The following is a 19,340-nucleotide window of genomic DNA, read 5'->3' on the forward strand; positions in this document are numbered from 1 at the left end:
TACCTTTCCCCTTTCTCTCTCCACTCTACAGAATGGACTCTTGGAAAGCCCTTTGTTACCACAGAGAAAGTATGGTAACATCAAAAGGTTGGGGAATGGAACGATAATTCCCTTTCTCAACCAGTTGAAAGTGTCCAATGGTACTTAAAGAATATGATGTCAGTTGTTGTCTGGGACATTATATCTGATGATAGGACGACATAAATTGTATCTTGGAAAGTCCACACATTCTAGTTATCAGATTCACATGGAATTGTTGTGCAATTTAAATGTTTAGATATGAAACTATTTGTGAAAAGTTTAAATGTAATTTTAGCCTGCTAAATAAGATAATTGTTCCATAGTAAAACGTAGGCAGTCAGTGGCCACACCCAAGTGAACAGACATTGGTTGAGAACTATGAAACACACCCTTCTCTCCCCCAGTACAAAAGCCTGTTGACGGAAGTCAACCTTAGTTCCTGAAATGTTAGGACTGCTGACCTAATGATTAAATGGGTGAATTTCAACGTGGAGGTGACGATCACTACGCTGGAATGGTGAATTTCGACTAGACCATCCAGAATACAGCACGAGCTGATTATGGCAACTGTGTATGAACTTTGAACTATTATTCACTAAAGAAGAAGTGATACATCCTAGACGTTGAGTTATCAGCTGCAGCTGTAAATGGGCGTGGCCTAGGATGAGGACAGACAATCTACTAAGAACTGAGGGTACTTCAATAGCCACCCTTTGCCTTTGACAGCTTTGCACACGCTTGGCATTCTCTCAACCAGCATCATGAAGTAGTCACCTGGAATGCATTTCAATTAACTGGTATGGCTTCTTAAATGTTAATTTGTGGAATTTCTTTCCTTCTTAATGTGGTTGAGCCAATCAGTTGTGTTGTGACAAGGTAGGGGTGGTATACAGAAGATAGCCCTATTTGGTAAAAGACTAAGTCCATATTATGGCAAGAACAGCTCAAATAAGCAAAATGACAGTCCATCATTACTTAAGACATGAAGGTCAGTCATTATGAAACATTTCAAGAACTTTTAAAGTTTCTTCAAAGGCAGTCACAAAAACCATCAAGCGTTATGATGAAACTGGCTCTCACGAGGACTGCCACAGGAATGGAAGACCCAGAGTTAACTCTGCTACAGAGGATAAGTTCATTACAGTTACCAGACTCAGAAATTGCAGCCCAAATAAATGCTTCACAAAGTGTAAGTAACAGGCACATCTCAACATCAGCTGTTCAGAGGAGAATCAGGCCTCCATGGTCGAATTGCTGCAAAGAAACCACTACTAAAGGACACCAATAATAATAAGAGACATGCTTGGGCTAAGAAACATCGCCCACTGGCCGTGTTCGAGAGCATCAAAACCGTGTTATATCGTGGGTAAATTGTGACTGACTGACCCTCAAATAATAACGAGTCGCTATTTATGATACAATGCGATTTGAAGATCAGTCAAGCGTCAATGTCGAACAGACCTATCGTCTCAGTGGATATTGTAGTACATATTGCCAGAGGACTACAAATCCCACCAAAATATTACCCCTCCCTGGATACCACTCTTCTTTAAAACCTCCGGTCTCCATTTTCTTCCCGATTGATTGAAGATCTCAGAACAAATATAAGGTGAGCTTCTCCTATTATAAATACAAATAAATGGATTCAATGTGGTTATTTCCGTTCATATCAACCTTTAAAATCAAATAAAAAACATCACCTCGCGAACATGTTGAAAACCGACTCTTACCTGCCAGGATATTAGCTCACTAACGTTAGTAGCTTGAAAACCAATCCGGTGGAGGCAGCTAGCTAGCTGACAGCAGAGAGGAAAATGCGAAGCGAGAGGGTATACTCCCGTCAAATTCTTTCCACGATAAGCAGACTGCCCGGTCTGCTTTCCCGCCTATGGGAGAAGACTGTCTCGTCATTATACACAGTATCTTTGACTTTAGCTACTTAGAAAATGTCGCCAGCACGGCTAGCTAACTGAAACGTCGTCATTAGCGTATTTGGCCTTGCAATGCACACCAGAGTGTACCTTGATTGTTTATCAAAATACTTGACAGCTAGATAGTTAGCTTCAACTGTACCACAAATTGTGGAGGAAATATTGACTAAAAGTAACTAACGTTATCTAGCTAGCTAACTTAATTTAGCTAGCTAGTTAACACACATTTGTCAGGCCTAGCTAGTAAATAACATGTCACATTGCTAGCTAACCCATTCCTTGGCACAACATACGATGCTAAAGGTTGGTGATACCGACTATTGTGTCAGTGCCATCTTCCTTTGTAGACGGTAAACTGGTGGCAATTTGTTTCCTTGAATTTGCTCATTATAGATGCTTATCAAGCCCCTGTAGTTTATTGCTATACTGAAGGTAGGTAACACTGCATTGGAGTCAAGCTACTGTCTGCGATTTAACATAACGTTTTACTCTGTCAGATACATTTGGTGATTGAAGTTTGGAAAAATGTGGGACGGACCCAGGAGAGGACCACAAGCGGGACCACCCTTTCGGTAAGCAGACAGTGTCAAAGGCAGTATCCACTGAGCTGTTTTTATTGTGATATGAGATGAGGAACACTAACGTTTCAAGTTATTTTCATTGGTTACTTGATTTGAAAGAGGTGCTCAATTGAAAATGTTTGCCAGAAGCTAGGATGCCATCCAATTGGCAATAGATTTTCATGCAAATATTCTAAAATCCACCAGTGGTGTGTTTCCACCAAACAGACTTCTTACAGATAAAAATCTGTGCTTGAGGATTTAGTACACACAATGTAGATTTTAGTTTTCAAGTACTGAATAAGAATCTAAAGTTCAATGTGTTTCCATCTTATTTTCAACTCTACCGATAGTTTTTGTCAGAAACTGTTGCGATAAATAGCAAATGTGCCTACTCTGGTCTTGACATGTGCTCTCTAGCCAACAGCTCACAGATACAGTGAGGGTAGGCTAGTCTACATGATGAGATTATTATAGATAAGAGTGAGATTGTTTATTTGTCAAGCATGGATCATCATGTCACCAGAATAAGACGCTCTATATTTATTGGAAAGGAGCATCAAGCTCATCACAGTGCACTTTAACCAACCTGTGAAGTTCATCATAATTTATTTAATCTGTAACCTAATAATTTGCATGGTTTCCTGAGTTGTAGTGGGAGGACCACACACCATATCATCACGTGACTCCAGGTTTACTTTGATATGCTTATTATATCATGGCCATTTCTCACATAATTAATTGTACCAACACAAACATCCCACCATTTTTTTTGTTCCAGTGGGGGCAATCGTGGAGAAATGTTTGGGGACCGGGGTGGAGCTATGCCCAATTTCAGGGGTCGAAATGGGATGAACATGGGTCCCAGGGGGCCACAGGATCGGGGGCCTCGTATGGACATGAGGAGGATGGATTGTCCGTCTGATATGAGGGGTCCGTCTGATATGAGGGGTCCGTCTGATATGAGGGGCCATGTTATGGAACCTCTTGACATACGAGGGAGAGGAGAACCACCCAGGGATTTCCCGGGAAGACCTGGGGAGGAATCAGACTTCGGCCTCCGAAGGCAGTATGAAATGGCAATCCGAGACAAGCTGCTAAATGCAGCAGGTAGTGGTGGTTTCAAGGGGCCAGGCCCAGGCATGGGAGGGAGAGGCATGCCACCACGAGATCTACGAGAGCCAAATGACAGATTTATAGATATGAGAGATGGGGAGATGTTCCGCAAGGATATGCCAGGTTTCAACAATCCCAATATGGATGGAAGGCGTGGAGGATTTTCCATTGAGCCTATGGGTAGAAATGAGGGCTTCAGAGACATGCGTGATAGAGACAGGCCTCATATTGACAGGCCCCCAATGGGCATGGATGACATTGATGGGTTTAATATGGACATGCCTCCACGGGACTCAGACAGGGGAATGATGGACTTCAGCAGGAGGGGTGCTTCGTCGTTGAATCCAAGGAGAAGGTTTGAGTCTGATATGGACTTCAGAAACCGCGTTGGACCCCAGGCTGAATACAGAGGAAGGGACAGATCTCCTGTAAGATTTGGCAACAGTGAAGGTGCGCCAATGGATGTCCGGAGAAATCCTGGTTGCCCTCCAGATCTTGGTGGGCCAAACAGACCCAAGTTTATGGGTAAAGATCCAAAAGGCACCCATAGAGACATCGACTTTCCAGAAATGGATGAGGTGTCGCTTGCAGAGGAGTGGAAGAACCGAAAAATGAAGGACACTCTTCCATCTCCTATGATCAGAGGTCTTCCTCCTTTCACCATAGATGTTCAGGGACAGCGATTCCCTCCAATGTCCAGAGGGGGCGGTCTTCTTGGAGAGCCACCAATTTTTAAAGAAAAAGACAGACCATCCACAGAATTCCCAGGGAAAAAGGATGGGCCTCCCTTTGGCTTCCCTCACACTGAGAGAGAAGCTCCTGGTTCCCAGGACTGGGATAAAAAGCCCCCCCAAGATTTTTCTGTCATGGATTTGCCATCCTTTGGCCGTAGAGGTCCCCAGTACCCTCCCTTTCCACCCATGGGTCCTGGGCTCCTGCCAAACACCCCGAACAGAGAGAATAACAGCAAGCGCTGGCCTGGAGACAGAGATCCCAAGCAGAATCAAAATGCACCAAATCGAGGTGACAGACCCCCATACCTCTTAGAGATGGACAGGCCCCCCTATCTCCTAGAGAAGACTCCACCAACTCCACTGGGCCAGGGGCCAAAAGATAATGCTAGTTTCAAAGGACCGAAGGATGCATTGCTTGAACAAGGCTCAGAGAGGGATAAGCTGGTTCCAGGGCCTGCATTCCAAGGCAAAGACCAGGACTACAGGGACATTGACTACAGAACAGGCCCAGGGAGAGTCTTTTACCACAAATCTGAGGAGCTGCAAGTACCTAACGAAGTTCTAAAGGAATCCAAACCAGTCCAGACTCCCAAATTCAGTGACTCTGGTTCCCAGGTTAGTAAAGCACATTTATAGACTAAACCACATAGAAAATGCAAAACAAAACATTTGCATCCAAACTAAATTCCATACAAATTTTCTTGTACATCTGTTGGTTGAGTGTTCCCCTTTGTCATTTATGTGATTTTTCAATTGCTTTAATTAACCTGTTATTTAAATCTGACCTGTCAACCAAAGGATCAGGATTACAGGAGTGCGACTGTGAAGGACAAGGTTACTCATACAATTTGCATAACTGGAATTCCTAAGACAGCCACAATGGAACAGGTAGGAATCAAATCAGACATTTACCTTTTACTTTTCTGATTGCGTAAAATCTTCTAGTTAGATGATGAAAGTTTTAGTTATAGACCTATAGGTGTTTTTATTAAAGGTTAAAGCCTAAAAACATTTCACTCTCTTGCAGATTCTTGGTGCCTTTGCAGTCCGTGATGGTGTCCCAATGCAGGGCATGAAGATAAAGAATGTTGTGCCAGGTGAGACAAAAGTCCATGTGTGGACATGCTCAACTCGAACAGTATCTCAAATCTCCTACGAAATGTTTCGCTATTTCACTATACGACTCATATACGCTTTTCAAAGTGTCTTTGTTGCCTCCGGTGTTCTCGATCTTGATGCAGTCGCGCATCAGCTCAACAGCCAGGTTTTCTTAGTATTTATCCATTAGTGTTTTTCATTCCTGACGATGTAGGAACACGTTCAAAACATTTTGTAGAAGCTTTCATCCTCAACGAAGCCATCTTTGACAGTGACTATCTGTCACAACAGTTCATGTGACAAGCATTTCTTGCGTACACACCATTTGTTTCATTATACACAATTTCCTTTTTTTAACAAATAAAGCATTGATTGTAAACGAATGTCGGCAGCAAGCCCGTATTACAGACCACTAAGTGTTTTGCTGCGACTTCAGGTTCTTGGTGTTGCGTTTCTCGTCATTCAGCTTAGACCGAAAGTTTTCTCAATAATTTGATTGTAAGGACTGCTTCAGCCATCTACTCCCAACTGTTCATTCACATGCTTACCAAAGAACATCACATTAATAAATGTTGCAAGATGGGTTTAAATTGTGTTCTGTTGAAAAGGGCTGAGCTCATGCAATGTAAAGCGTTACATTTCAGATCCCTGAGACGCTACAATACCATGTTTCTGAAATGACAAAGTTTAAATATGGCAGCAAGACAATTCATCAATGGCATAGCCTATGTTTCATGTTAGTTTCTTTCATACACCGTAAGCCTATGCCTTAGTAGCACATAGGTCATACCTTTATGCTTGCAGGAACTTCCCTTTATGGAAATGAAGCTATAGTTGGCATACTTGGCAAGATGTTTAGAGACAACATTCAGTCCATAGTTGGATTAGGAAAATATGTTGGTACTGGCAATTAAATACGGACATTGCCAACTCAAATGCAAGATAAATGACTAAAATGCATGTTGTGCTGAAAAGGTACTGTATTAGTGGAGACATTGGCATACATGTCTCAACATGAATAATTAGGACAATGTTCTATCCCCCCCATGTAGTCATCTAAATGCAGCACCATCACCACAAAAATGCTGAATGTGATCTCCTTTCGTGATGTGCTCATGAACTGCTGTCCTTACTGGCATTGACTAACTCAAACCCATCTGTATTTCAAATGCTGTCCCCAGGTTACAGCTACGATACGGCCTATGTGGAGTTTTTAAACCTCGAGGATGCAGTCCACTTCATGGAATCCAACCAGGTGGCCCATCCTCGTCTCTCTACGTCGGCTGTGCCTTCGGGCAGGAAGAAGGCTTGGGCTGGGGGGGCTGGCATTTTATAAGGGTTAGGGGAGGGAGAGGTGGGAGCAGGGTTGGTTATTGTTTGGGATAATTTGTTGTAGTTACTCCCTACGTGTGGGTGTGTGAATTTACACTGTTGGTGTAGGTTCAAGGATGCTGAGAATAGCTTTTTGGGAGAAATTCGACTTTTCATAATAGTTCAATAATACGAGGTCGAGGAGGCGTCTGTCTGGTGCATTGTACACTGAGTGTACAAAACATTAAGAACACCTGCTCTTTCCATGACGGACTGACCAGGTGAATCTAGGGGAAAGTTATGGACCCTTAATGATGTCACTTTTTAAATCCGCTTCAATCAGTGTAGCTAAATGGGAGGAGACAGGTTAGAGAAGGATTTTACAGTCTTGAGACATGGATTGTGTATGTGTGTCATTCAGAGGGTGAATGAGCAAGACAAAATATTTAAATGGTTGTAGGTGCCAGGCGCACCGGTTTGTCAAGAACCGCAGCGCTACTCTGTTTTTCACGCTCAACAGTTTCCTGTGTGTATCAAGACTGGTCCACCACTCAAAATGACATCCCTCTAACTTGAAGCATTGGAGTCAACATGGGCCAGCATCCCTGTGGAATACTTTAGACACCTTGTAGAGTCCACGCCTAACATATTAAGGCTGTTCTGAGGACAAAAGGGGATGGTGCAACTCAATATTAGAAAGGTGTTTTTAATGTTTTGCTCACTCAGTGTATGTCTAGGCCCATAGGCATGCTACATAATGTCTTGTTCCTGCATTCTTGGTCCTCTGTCCATCAAAGTCCTTAGTTGGATTGGTTTTCATTTAGTGATCTTTTTTTTTCATTGCTGGATGGCAATGTCAAGGCGAGTAAGGCAGCCATTTCTGAGCTAGCGTTCAAGTCCATCTTAAGGTTTGTTTTGTTCTCATTTTTGCACAGAACTTAAAAATACGAGAGTTGCTTTTTTTTGGTGGCAATGTTGGAAAGTTGATCTCTTTATGCTTCAGATTGCTGTTGCCTGTTGACTTATACCTTTCTGGCAATATCTTGCCTTAACCTTTGGCTACCTACAAGCCTAACTTTACCCCTAATTACTTTGGGGTACTACATTCTGCAATACTCTTGACTGTTTGTTGGGGGTTATGCTCATTCCTTGTTCTCAACAAGTGGACAGTAATGTTCTATTCCATTCTTCTTTCTCTACACGTAGAGAGCTGTGCAGCAACCATGGTATTCTTTCACAGTGCTGAATGGATAGACTCTGTGCCTAAATGCGTCCTCCACATCAGATCCACTTGTCTGCTAAATACAAGTAGAATATCTGCTCGACACCCATTCGCTTGACACTTGAGTCTTTTCTCTTGACCACAGTTCTTTGCTTACTTTTTCCTTTTGGGGACTGTGAGGCCTTTCTTTTGGTCAAATTGGTATAAGTTCATGTAGAGTGTCAGAAGCCTGCATTGGTTGGTTTTAGCCATTTTAGCAAAGGTCAGTGATGCACGCCACCAGTACAGGTGACTCATATTCTCCTAACCATATTGGCCAAATCTGGTACCCATATTGATGGACTCATGACGCACTACAATGTTAAGCAACAGACAATCATCAAGGCTAGAGCCATGTCTGGCTCTGATCAAGGCTGGAACGATGCAGAATCAGTGACAGACGTTACATGTTCCTTTGATCTATCCTCTGTTAATTTACTAATTGGGTAGCTGGTTGGTAGAATGGTTTTGGATTTTGTAAAAATCATTTGGTTACGTAAGATTTAAAAGACATGCATTTCCTCTCAAGTGTTTAATGCATTCGGCTGTATCTTTTTACCTATCAACAGCAAAGAAACGGTTAAAGTATTGTCTCGGCAAGTGGGGTTATTGTAGATATAACTGCCACTCACCATTTTAGATGTACTTGCAGTGCATTCGGAAAGTATAGAGACCCCTTTATTAAATAAATGTCTTTCCTCCTCAATCTACACCCTACCCCATAATGACAAAGTGATTACAGGTTTTTAGATAGATTTTTTTTAGTATTCACACCCTTTTCTATGAGACTCGCAATTGATATCAGGTGCATCCTGTTTCCATTGATCATCCTTGAGATGTTTCTACAACTTGATTGGTGTCCACCTGGGGATGTTTTTCAGCGGAAGGGTCTGGGAGATTAGTCAGGATCAAGGGAAAGATGAACAGAGCAAAGTACAGAGATACTTGATGAACACCTGCTCCAGGGGGCTCAGGACCTCAAACTGGAGTGACGGTTCACCTTCCAACAGGACAAAGACCCTAAGCACACAGCCAAGACAATGCAGGAGTGGCTTTCGGACAAGTCTCTGAATCTCCTTGAGTGGCCCAGCCAGAGCCCGTACTTGAACCCTATCGAACCCGGTCTCTGGAGAGACATGAAAATAGCTGTGCAGCAACCATCCAACCTGAGACAGCTTGAGAGGATCCGCAGAGATGAATTGGAGAAACTCCCCAAATACAGGTGTGCCAAGTTTGTAGAGTCATACCCAAGAAGACTCAAGGCTGTAATCGCTGCCAAAGGGGTTTCAACGAAGTACTGAGTAAGGGTCTGAATACTTATGTAAATGTGATATTTCAGTTAATACGTTTTTTATACGTTTGCAAACATGTCTAAAAAGCTGTTTTCTTTGTCATTATGGGGTATTGTGTGTAGATTGAGGGGGGGAACTACTTAATCCATTTGAGTACGGCTGCAACATAACGAAATGTGGAAAATGTCCAGAGGTCTGAATAGTTTCCGAATGCACTGTATTAGTTAAAACTGAGGTTGTTAAATCTGGAAAAAAAATTGTCTTTAAACCAACAGCTTGCATGTCTGATCCAGCACAGTCATGCCTTTAGGCAAATGAGTGTCATACATTTACAGTGCACTGCCAACACAATGGTCTATTGAATTTCACATTTTTGAAGTACACATTTGAGTCCTGCATTGTCAACGAATATAGATTTAACTTTATCTAGTAAGACGAGTGATGGGAAATTCATAATCTCCGCTTTTGATAGTACTGTACATAAAAGGTTGAATTACCTCCTGGGAAACAGTAATGCAATTGCATGGAGGAAGTTCTTTGGAAGGTATTGGTCGACATGGCTTCCAAATTTCTGTCAGAACTATGTTTGTCCTACTACCCTCTCCACTAAGGAGGACTAAACCTGCCACAGTGCATGATGGGAGTCTGTTCTCTTGGAACATTTAGAATTGTGTCACTTGGTTGGCAAGGAAGCGGATTGCTCCGTTTGGATCTAGCGAACTCTCTTTCTGTTTTTCAGGGATCGCTGATGGTTGGCACTAAAACGGCTCTCATGAGATACGTCCAGCCGGACAGAAGTGTCAAGGAAGCTCAAGTAAGTGTTGTATATCACACAGGAAGGGCCTGCTGGGGATGACAGGGATTTATTCATTCCCTTTACCTTGGTTCCATAGATCTTTTCTTATTTTTAGAATGCTAGTAGCATAGGTATTTTTATGGTTGGTCGTATTTACCCCGAGATTTGTGTGAGCAGTAGATTTGTTTTGCCTGTATTCCTTATGTTAAGCTATAGGTAAAGACAACTACCACTAAGTAATTGATGTGACTCCTCTCGCTGCGTTAGGAACCAGGCCCTCCGGCCCAGGAACCCCTGCTGCCAAGCCCGGGCCAGCTCCTGGTCAACAAGGCCAAGAGCGACCACTACGGCCAGAATGGCTCACAGGCCAAGGCCCCAGTGGACCCCCTATCTCAGCAGGGCTCGTGGCAGCGCAGCTCAGACCTCACCCCAGAGGCCTGGCAGCAGCAGGTCGACCAGCAGCTCAGACAGCAAGAGGCTGAGCAGCAGGCAGAGTCCTGGGCCAGCCGCAACCCCCCTCGCCAAGCTCCTGGTCCTCATCAGCTGGACCCCATCTTTAAGGAGAGCAAGAGTGAGTGAGCTGGGCAGTATTGGAATAGTTGGTTTGATGTGTGACTGGATAATAATGCGTTTGTTTGTCTATGGATTACTGTTCAAACTCAATGGCTTCCAAGTTTATAGATCAGTGTGCTTGTTCTCCCCTCTGTTGCCCTACAGCCATGATCATAAAGAATGTGAAGCCCACCACAACAGTGGAGACCATCCTGAAAGCCCTGGACCCCTTCGCCTACCTGGATGAGAGGAACGTCCGTCTGGTTAGAGGCAAACCACCGGGTGCCAAATGCTTCTGCTTCATTGACATGGACTCTCATGAGGTATCACATAGCTGCCATAACATGTCAATTAGGCTCTTTGTCATGGTTTATCACACTCCCTTTTCCACCTGATATGTGGATTTGAAATGTCAGAGTTGTAGCCCGCTTAATGGATATCATGACGTGGCCTTTTTTTCCATCCTAGCAAGTGACCCGTCTAGTTGACCTTCTCACCAAGCCCAGGCCTCTCTCTATCGACGGGGTCCGGGTTTACGCCGAGGTCGCCAAGCCGTTGAAGAATCAAAAGTGAGTCCTGTAGCATGTTATATCATGTAGCCACAGATTTCAGTGCACTACTGAGGATTTGATGGTGTCTTCTCCTGCTAGCTACAGAAGAGAGTTTGATAAATCCAACACTTCTCTCCTGGGGTTCCCACCTGAGTCCAGTATGATGGAGGTAAGTTAGGTGTTTGCTATCGTTTTTTGGTTTTGATTTTGTGTGTTGGTTAGAAAACTGAATGTGTTTTTGTGCCCTAATTCCAGCCGCAGCAGTACTATTCATCCCAACCTCACAAGCAGCCACCAGGCGCTCCCCCACCTAACATGCAAGGTGAGTCCTCTCTGTCAGTATCCACATTCAAACACTTTTCTGCCTGAGGATTTGCACATGAAGAGACGGTACATTTTGTGTATTTTTCAGCTCAACATCCTTCAATCAGGTAATGTTGAGTCCAAAATGATCTGTAAGAATCCATCTTCTTATATATATTTTTTGACCTAGGAGACCGTTTGGGTGGCTCAATGGGTGGGCCGATGAGCTCAGACATCCCTCACTCCCATTCATCCGTCTCTCACTTGAACTCCAGCATGGCTCAGGTGAGATACTATTATAACCGACTTTATTCGTGTGAAGACACACGCATCCATTCATGCTACACACACATATTGCTGCTGCTACCTGACTCTTCGTCTTTAAATTGTGCAGTATTTAGCAATAATAACACTTGCCCCCTCTTCCCCAAAACACGTGTAAATATTTGACTAGAAATTGTGCCTTCCTGTATTATACTTATGCTAAAATGTTTATTCCATTCGACTGCCGTTTGTATTATCTTTTGTTATTTTTTATTGTTGCATTGTCGATGGAACCTGCAAGTAAGCGTTTCGATGGACAGTGTATACTATGTGTATCTTGTGCATTCTTGAAGCGTTGATAATGATTGACACTTTAAACAGAGGAAATGCTTGAGTGAATGTCGGTGTGAAATGCCCAGGTAACCTATGTTTCCCTCTCCCACATCCCAGGGAGGTGGCTATGGTGAACCTCCATTAGTTGTTCCCTACCAACAGGCTCTGCACCCCCAGGTCTCCTCTGCGGGAGTAATGTCAGCTACAGGAGACCACAGCACTGATGGCTACAGCTATGGTAAGGCCAAGCAATAATGCCCCTCTGACATCAGGGGGGAAAAATGCGACTAGACAGGCATTTTATCAGTCTCATCTTGTCATGCTCTTGCAATAACTGTCCTTCTCATTTCTCTAGCTACTGAAACTCCTGACGTGACTAACTACCTGTATGATGCCACTTCCGGGTTCTACTACGATCCCCAAACTACCTTGTACTATGACCCTGCCTCTAGGGTAAGAGTGCTGCACAGTAGCTCATATATGATCTGATACATGCTCTTGAAATGATTATCTTTGTTGTGTTTGTGCTTCATGTCCTCTGTCTGTGTGTGCAGTATTTCTACAATGCCCAGACCCAGGAGTACCTTTACTGGGACAGTGCGTCCAAGACGTACATCCCCGTGCCTGGAGGACACTCCACAGACACCCAGCCCCCCATGGCCCAATTTAATGTTGCCCTGGCACCTGACGTACAGGCCATTCTGGCCAATCCAGTAGCAGACGCTCCACTGGACATAAAGAAACCAGAGCCAACCCCTCACGTCGACCCTCCCCCAGTCCTGAACCCTACTCCTGCCCTGAACACCATGCCTAACCCCAACCCTTCCCCAGAGAGGAGAGAGGAGGAGGACACTGCACCTCACAGCCTTGACAAGAAAGACGGCAAAGACAAACCAGGAGAGAAAGAGGAGAAACCCAGGAGCCTAGCCGCCGTCAAAGTAAACCCACATTACCACATTGTACTCATGTACAATGAAGCTATATGAACAACCCTCTTGCCCAAATACACTACCTCATAGATGGTGAATACATATCTGTCTCTCAGGTCATGAAGGATATGGAGCGCTGGGCTAAGATCCAGAACCGCCAGAAGGACAGCGTCCGTTGCCCGTCCCCCATACTGAAGACCTCCGTGGGCGGACTGGACGACAGGAAGACCTCCAAGGCAGCTGATGCGGCCTTCGCCATCTTCGAGAGGAAGGTGGGTAGGCGTGTCTCGGTGACATGCATGCAGCTGCTTTGTCATCTTTATTTTTATTCTTCACGTGTAGTGGGCAGTAATATTTGACATGTGTATACAGTGTATTTATATACAGTACCAGTCAAAAGTTGACTACTCATTCAAGGGTTTCTTTTTTTTTACAATTTTCTTCATTGTAGAATAATAGTAAAGACATCAAAACTATGAAATAACACACATGGAATCATGTAGTAACCAAAAAAGTGTTAAACAAATCAAAATATATTTTATATTTGAGATTCTTCAAAGTAGCCACCCTTTGTCTTGATTACAGCTTTGCACACTCATGACATTCTTTCAACCAGCTTCACGAAGAATGCTTTTTCCCAACAGTCTTGAAGGAGTTCCCACATATGCTGAGCACTTGTTGGCTGCTTTTTCTTCACTCTGCGGTCCAACTCATCCTTAACCATCTCAATTGGGTTGCGGTCGATTGACTGCGGAGGCCAGGTCATCTGATGCAGCACTCCATCACTCTCCTTCTTGGTCAAATAGCCCTTACACAGCCTGGAGGTGTGTTTGATCATTGTCCTTTTGAAAAACAAATGTCCCACTAATTGCAAACCAGATGGGATGGTGTATCATTGCAGAATGCTGTGGTAGCCATGCTGGTTAAGTGGGCCTTGAATACTAAATAAATCAGTGTCACCAGCAAAGCACCATCACATCTCCTCCATGCTTCACGGTGGGAACCACACATGCTGATATCCGTTCACCTACTCTGTGTCTCACAGCAATGGTTGGAACCAAAATTCTCAAATTTGGACGACAGACCAAAGGACAGATTTCCACCTGTCTAATGTCCATTGCTCGTGATGCAACCAGATGCTCTCGGTGTTGCAGCTGTAGAACCTTTTGAGGATCTGAGGACCTATGCCAAATATTTTCATTCTCCTATCCTGAGAGGGAATAGGTTTTGTGTCGTACCCTCTTCACGACTGTCTTGGTGTATTTGGACCATTCTAGTTTGTTGGTGATGTGGACACCAAGGAACTTGAAGCTCTCAACCTGCTCCACTACAGCCCCCTCAATGAGAATGGGGGCATGCTCTGTCATCCTTTTCCTGTAGTCCACAATCATCTCCTTTGTCTTCATCACGTTGAGGGAGAGGTTGTTATTCTGGCACCACCCAGCCAGGTCTCTGACCTCTTCCCTATAGGCTGTCTCCTCGTTGTCTGTGATCAGGCCTACCAATGTTGTCGTCTGTAAACTTAACAATGGTGTTGGCGTCTTGCCTGGCCATGCTGTCGTGGGTGAACAATGAGCACTGGAGGGGACTGCGCACGCACCCCTGAGGGGCTCCAGTGTTGAGGATCAGCATGGCGGATGTGTTGCTACCTACCCTCACTACCTGGGGGTGGCCCGGCCCGTCAGGAAGTCCAGGATCCAGTTGCAGAGGGTGGTGTTTAGTCCCAGGATCCTTAGCTTAGTGATGAGCTTTGAGGGCACTATGGTGTTGAATCCGCCTGGCCCTACGGACTTTGAATGTTGACCTGTTTAAAGGTCTTACGTACGTCGACTACGGAGAGAGTGATCACACATACCGTCCGTATGGTTTGCCACCATTGGACTCTAGAACAGAGGAAATGCCTTTTCTGGAGAGATGAATCAGCTTCATCTGGCAGTCCGACGGACAAATCTGGGAATGGCAGATGCCAGGAGAATAATGGTCTGGGCTGTTTTTCATGGTTTGGGCTAGGCCGTTTAGTTCCAGGGAAGTGAAATCATAATGCTACAGTGTAAAATGACATTCTAGATGATTCTGTGCATACAACTTTGTGGCAACAGTTTGCTGAAGGCCCTTTCCTATTTCTGCATGCCAATGCCCCATTGCACAAAGCGAGATCCATACAGAAATGGTTTGTCGAGATCGGTGTGGAAGAACTTGACTGGCCTGCACTGAGCCCGGACCTCAACCCCATCAAACGCCTTTGGGATGAATTGGAACGCCGACTGCGATCCAGGCCTAATTGCCCATCCATGTTCTTGTGGCTGGATGGAAGCAAGTTCCCGCAGCCATGTTCCAACATCTAGTGGAAAGCCTTCCCGAAAGAGTTGTTATAGCAGCAAAAAGGGGGGACCAACTCCATAATAATGCTCATGATTTTGCAATTAACGTCCATATACTTTTGGTCATGTAGTGTACCTCACATGCGCCTCGTAATTAGACTATGCAATTAGCCCATTTTAATGAATTATCTGACTCCATAAATATTATTTAGCAATATGCAAGAACACCATACTTGCGCTTAATGTCTGAATGGAATTCTAAATATAAGAGCATTGAATTACTTTGTAAAATGAACACATTTGCATACACGGCAAAAAGCTTATGTTACAAAGCATTAACTGGCATTCTAGGAGAGGGAGGGATCTCTAAGACCCTTTTATATGCATCTGCGTGGTTTGGTTTACAAATCTGAGTTGACCAATAGTGCTACTGTACCGTTCACCTCCAATCAGATGTCAGACCTACATGATGTAATCACAACAGAACTGCTTCTCAGAGGTGTGACCTTGGGGGTTGGCAAGATCAACATAGAGAATGTGGAATTCCTAAGAACACAGGAAATTCTTGCTGATGGGTCACTTCGGGAGCTGCCCTACGCATTATTTATTTACCACGATTTTATCAATTCTGCTGTAACTCCTCTGTTTCCCCATACAGGGTGGAGATGACCCCTTCAAGAAGCCTATGGCTCCTCCCAAGAAAGAGGGGAAGGGCTCAAAGGTGAGATTGGTTGGAGGATTTGTGAGAGGTCACCGCCAAATGCCTAGAATGTTCTGTGGTGTGAGAGCTGGGGAAAGAAGGCATGAATTTGATTCCAATCCATAATGTCTGGGCTGGTTTCCTCACTCCCTGGTGAACTTGTTCTCAAACTTCCTGTTCTCTCTACTCTACCCAGCAGCCCATTGGCTCTCTGGGCCTGCTGGCGTCAGACTATGCAGCTACAGGCAGTGACGAGGAGGAGGAGGTGCAGCACGAGGCGCCTCAGGTTTCTAGGAGCCAGTCCCAGGACGAGGAGGACAAGCTAACAGACTGGAAGAAGATGGCCTGCCTGCTGTGTAGGAGACAGTTCCCCAATAAGGACGGTCTGGTGCGCCACCAGCAGCTCTCTGACCTCCACAAGCAAAACATGGAGATCCACATGAAGATCAAAAGGTCAAAGAAGGAGCTGGAGGCTTTGGAGAACCAGGAGAAAGAGGTCAGTGGAGGCCTGATTTTTCTTCAGCTTTTACGTAAGTGCGTACACATAGCTGTAAAGCCGTTCCAATAGTCGCAAATAGCTAAATCATAGTTGCCTCAGTCTCTATCTTATTATTGTATACTGGCAACGGTCATCTGATACCCCCCCCCAACTTAGGAGAGATCTCCACAAATCAACCTTTAAATACGGCCATCATTGAATGGACCTCCTTTCCTACTAGAGCTGGGACGATAAACCAAAATGGGTGAAACGGACCATTTTATCAAGGACATTTTAACATTTCACTGATGTTGACATTAACGATTAGTAGCCTTTTACTAGGGGAATGTGAAGTTTGAAAAGAAACTGAATGAGCTATTACCAACTGTCATTCAAAGTGGTACTAGTTTTAAGGGTTATATAAAATAAAGTAATTGGTGCACATTAATGTTAAGAATTCATTGTTCAGTTTATGGTTAATTTATGATGATTTAGTCATTTTATTGTGATATGGATTCCCCCCATGTCGCCCATCTCTATTACCAACTCATATTTCCCAAGCGAAAAAGTCTTAAGAAAATAAAAGACATCTAATGAGATATGGATCTTGACCATTAAATGTTGCTTTTCAGGTATTTTAAATGTCTGTAATATCTAATTGTTAACGTATGTAAATTGTATTCTTTGTCTGTAATGTCTTTTTCGTTACGTGTCGGACCCCAGGAAGACTAGCTGTCGGTGTGACGTCAGCTAATGGGGATCCTAATAAAATATGTTATTTTTAAATGTCATGACTGACGTATTAATGTGTGTAGTCTGTCCCACAGCTGAGTGCTGTCGAGTCCAACGGCTCCCCAGAACAGAAGAGAAGGAAGCACCAACATCAACACCAGAATAGCTGGGCTGGTGGCTCCAGGGACATGCACAAAGGCAGCGAGAGACCTGGGTTAGGCTCTGAACCTGTTGAGGTGCGTCTCTAATGCAGCTCTCCAACTCTGTTCCTGGAGAACTACCGTCCTGTTGGTTTTCACTCCTACCCTTAATGTAGCACTAATTCTAATAGTTAGCTGGTTGGTGAGCTGAATCCAGCAAGTTACAACTCGGATTGGAGCGTAAACCTACAGGAGGGTCGCTCTACAGGAACAGGGTTGAAAAGCCCTGGTCTATAACATTTTGTATTTGTCTGTAGTCCTCCAGATGGTTTTCTTGGTGATTTAAAAATAATATTTTTTTTTTTTTTTTTTACCCTTCGTGATGTTTCCTCTTTTCTCAGAGGAAGAAGAAGGAGCCTGTCGTCTGGAACCATGCCACCTACAAACAAGCTGTGCGCAAGTCCATGTTCGCACGCTTCAAAGAGCTGGACTGACCTCTTCCTGTGAACACCAGGGGTGCGTTCAGTTCACTGTATGTTTTGTGCTCACCATTCTTCAACAGTCTGAGGTTTGTTTGCTGGTGGTGGTTGGTGGCCTGATCAATATGGATGTAACCTTTCGAAATCACAAAACTAATGCAGCACAACGTACGCAATCTTCCTCCGTTACCATAATCACAACGCTCTTCAGCTGGTCGTTCAGAAGGGCGCTGTTTCCGTTGAATCAAACGTTGCACACCGCTCTGTTCTACTTAACACACCCAAGATCACCCACTCTTGTGTGTTTGTCTATGGGGAGTGTTGGTCAACATAATGGACTTGCCATGCCCCAGCGGAGCTTTTTGACTGAGCTCACCTCTTACTGTACCTGGTGGCCCCAATTCACTGTACTACAAGGACTTTGACTCCCCAGCAATGAAATCAGGCTGTAGCCTGCCCACTCAGCTCAACTGTTGAGACCATGGCGCTGTCGGGAGACCGCTAGGGCCTCCACATTTCTGCAGTATTTTCTATGCTTGTTGGAGGGCCCGTTCACCCATCCCTATCCCACCGCTGTACTGACTCCAGGAGCGAGGCAGAACCAGTGGCGTTGGGGCTAAGCTACTCCACAGACTCACCCCAAACATCAAGCTGGCTTTGACGGGCTCCTAATCAATCCTTTTTATGGATGTAGCTTTGTTTTGCCTTGTGTTGTGTATGGCTGATGTGTAGTATTATTGTGACGTGTACTCAGCAGCCAGATCTGCCATTGTAGAATATCTGTATGCTACCAGCTGGATCCAGCTACACACCGTTTATTTTAAGATGTTTTTATATGGACTTATTCCTTTCCTTGTTTGGGTTATACTCTGTATGTGTACACGTTTACATTTTTAAGTAAACAACAAACAAATCACCTTGAGTCTGGTTTATTTATGTGAAAGGATGTGTGTGACGTTAGATTAGGATGTGTGCAGTGGTTTACTTTGTCTAGTCACTAGACATCCGGGTTGCCTCCCACAATTTTTTTGAAACGTTCCATCTTAACACGTCTGTATGTAATCAAATGTCAGTTTGGCATACAGGGACTACGTCACTCCCATCCTGGAACAAATAGTTTATCCTTATTGAAGTTGCCGAAAGAGTCAGTCATTGAAACCAGATCCTATTCACTCACTGCTGTTGCCTAGGGTCGGGTTTACAAGACTGTTAGACAGATTCTATTCAGGACCTCTCCATTGGGTGGCAGCAGTGTTCTTTTAGATATGTGTACCATCACTAAATCCGAATAGTGTTGGACATTCCCATGATGTTATATGGTTAACCCTTCAGATAATACAATGAACTAGAATATGTTTCATTGTTTGAACAGGGAATTGTCGCAATGATCTCTACGCTTATTTGGTCTTGGTGATTTATTGAAGTTGATGAGAAAAGG

At 44.2% G+C, this 19,340-nt stretch overlaps 1 protein-coding gene across 32 annotated transcripts; it reads left to right on the forward strand.

Annotated features, from left to right (window-relative positions):
* Positions 1–454: 454 nt before the first annotated feature.
* On the forward strand, positions 455–18,815 carry LOC110527788 (RNA-binding protein 5). 32 transcript variants are annotated; one of them, XM_090240841.1, is made up of 21 exons: positions 455–818; positions 2,450–2,524; positions 3,294–4,977; positions 5,161–5,250; positions 5,390–5,459; positions 6,642–6,715; positions 10,064–10,138; positions 10,388–10,691; positions 10,838–10,995; positions 11,141–11,241; positions 11,323–11,392; positions 11,479–11,545; positions 11,717–11,811; positions 12,241–12,361; positions 12,479–12,576; positions 12,678–13,061; positions 13,169–13,324; positions 16,032–16,094; positions 16,270–16,569; positions 17,367–17,519; positions 17,825–18,815. In XM_090240841.1, the coding sequence occupies exons 2-21, from the start codon at positions 2,478–2,480 to the stop codon at positions 17,915–17,917; spliced, it is 4,203 nt and encodes a 1,400-aa protein (XP_090096967.1). In that variant the 5' UTR covers positions 455–818; positions 2,450–2,477; the 3' UTR covers positions 17,918–18,815. The 32 variants fall into 32 exon arrangements, with proteins under 32 accessions (XP_090096967.1, XP_090096971.1, XP_090096968.1 ...); XM_090240845.1 differs by having other exon boundaries at positions 17,379–17,519; XM_090240842.1 differs by having other exon boundaries at positions 16,273–16,569.
* The last annotated feature ends 525 nt before the right edge of the window (positions 18,816–19,340 follow it).

Source organism: Oncorhynchus mykiss, chromosome 7 (assembly GCF_057628025.1).
Source record: "Oncorhynchus mykiss isolate SJ-2025 chromosome 7, ASM5762802v1, whole genome shotgun sequence".
NCBI classification, from domain to species: Eukaryota; Metazoa; Chordata; class Actinopteri; order Salmoniformes; family Salmonidae; genus Oncorhynchus; species Oncorhynchus mykiss.

Coding starts and splice junctions, on each gene's coding strand:
- LOC110527788 (XM_090240841.1), top strand. CDS start 2,478: ATGTGGGACGGACCCAGGAGAGGACCACAAGCGGGACCACCCTTTCG. Junction 10,996..11,140: donor TTGACATGGACTCTCATGAG/GTATCACATAGC, acceptor TTTCCATCCTAG/CAAGTGACCCGTCTAGTTGA. Junction 17,520..17,824: donor TAGGCTCTGAACCTGTTGAG/GTGCGTCTCTAA, acceptor CTCTTTTCTCAG/AGGAAGAAGAAGGAGCCTGT.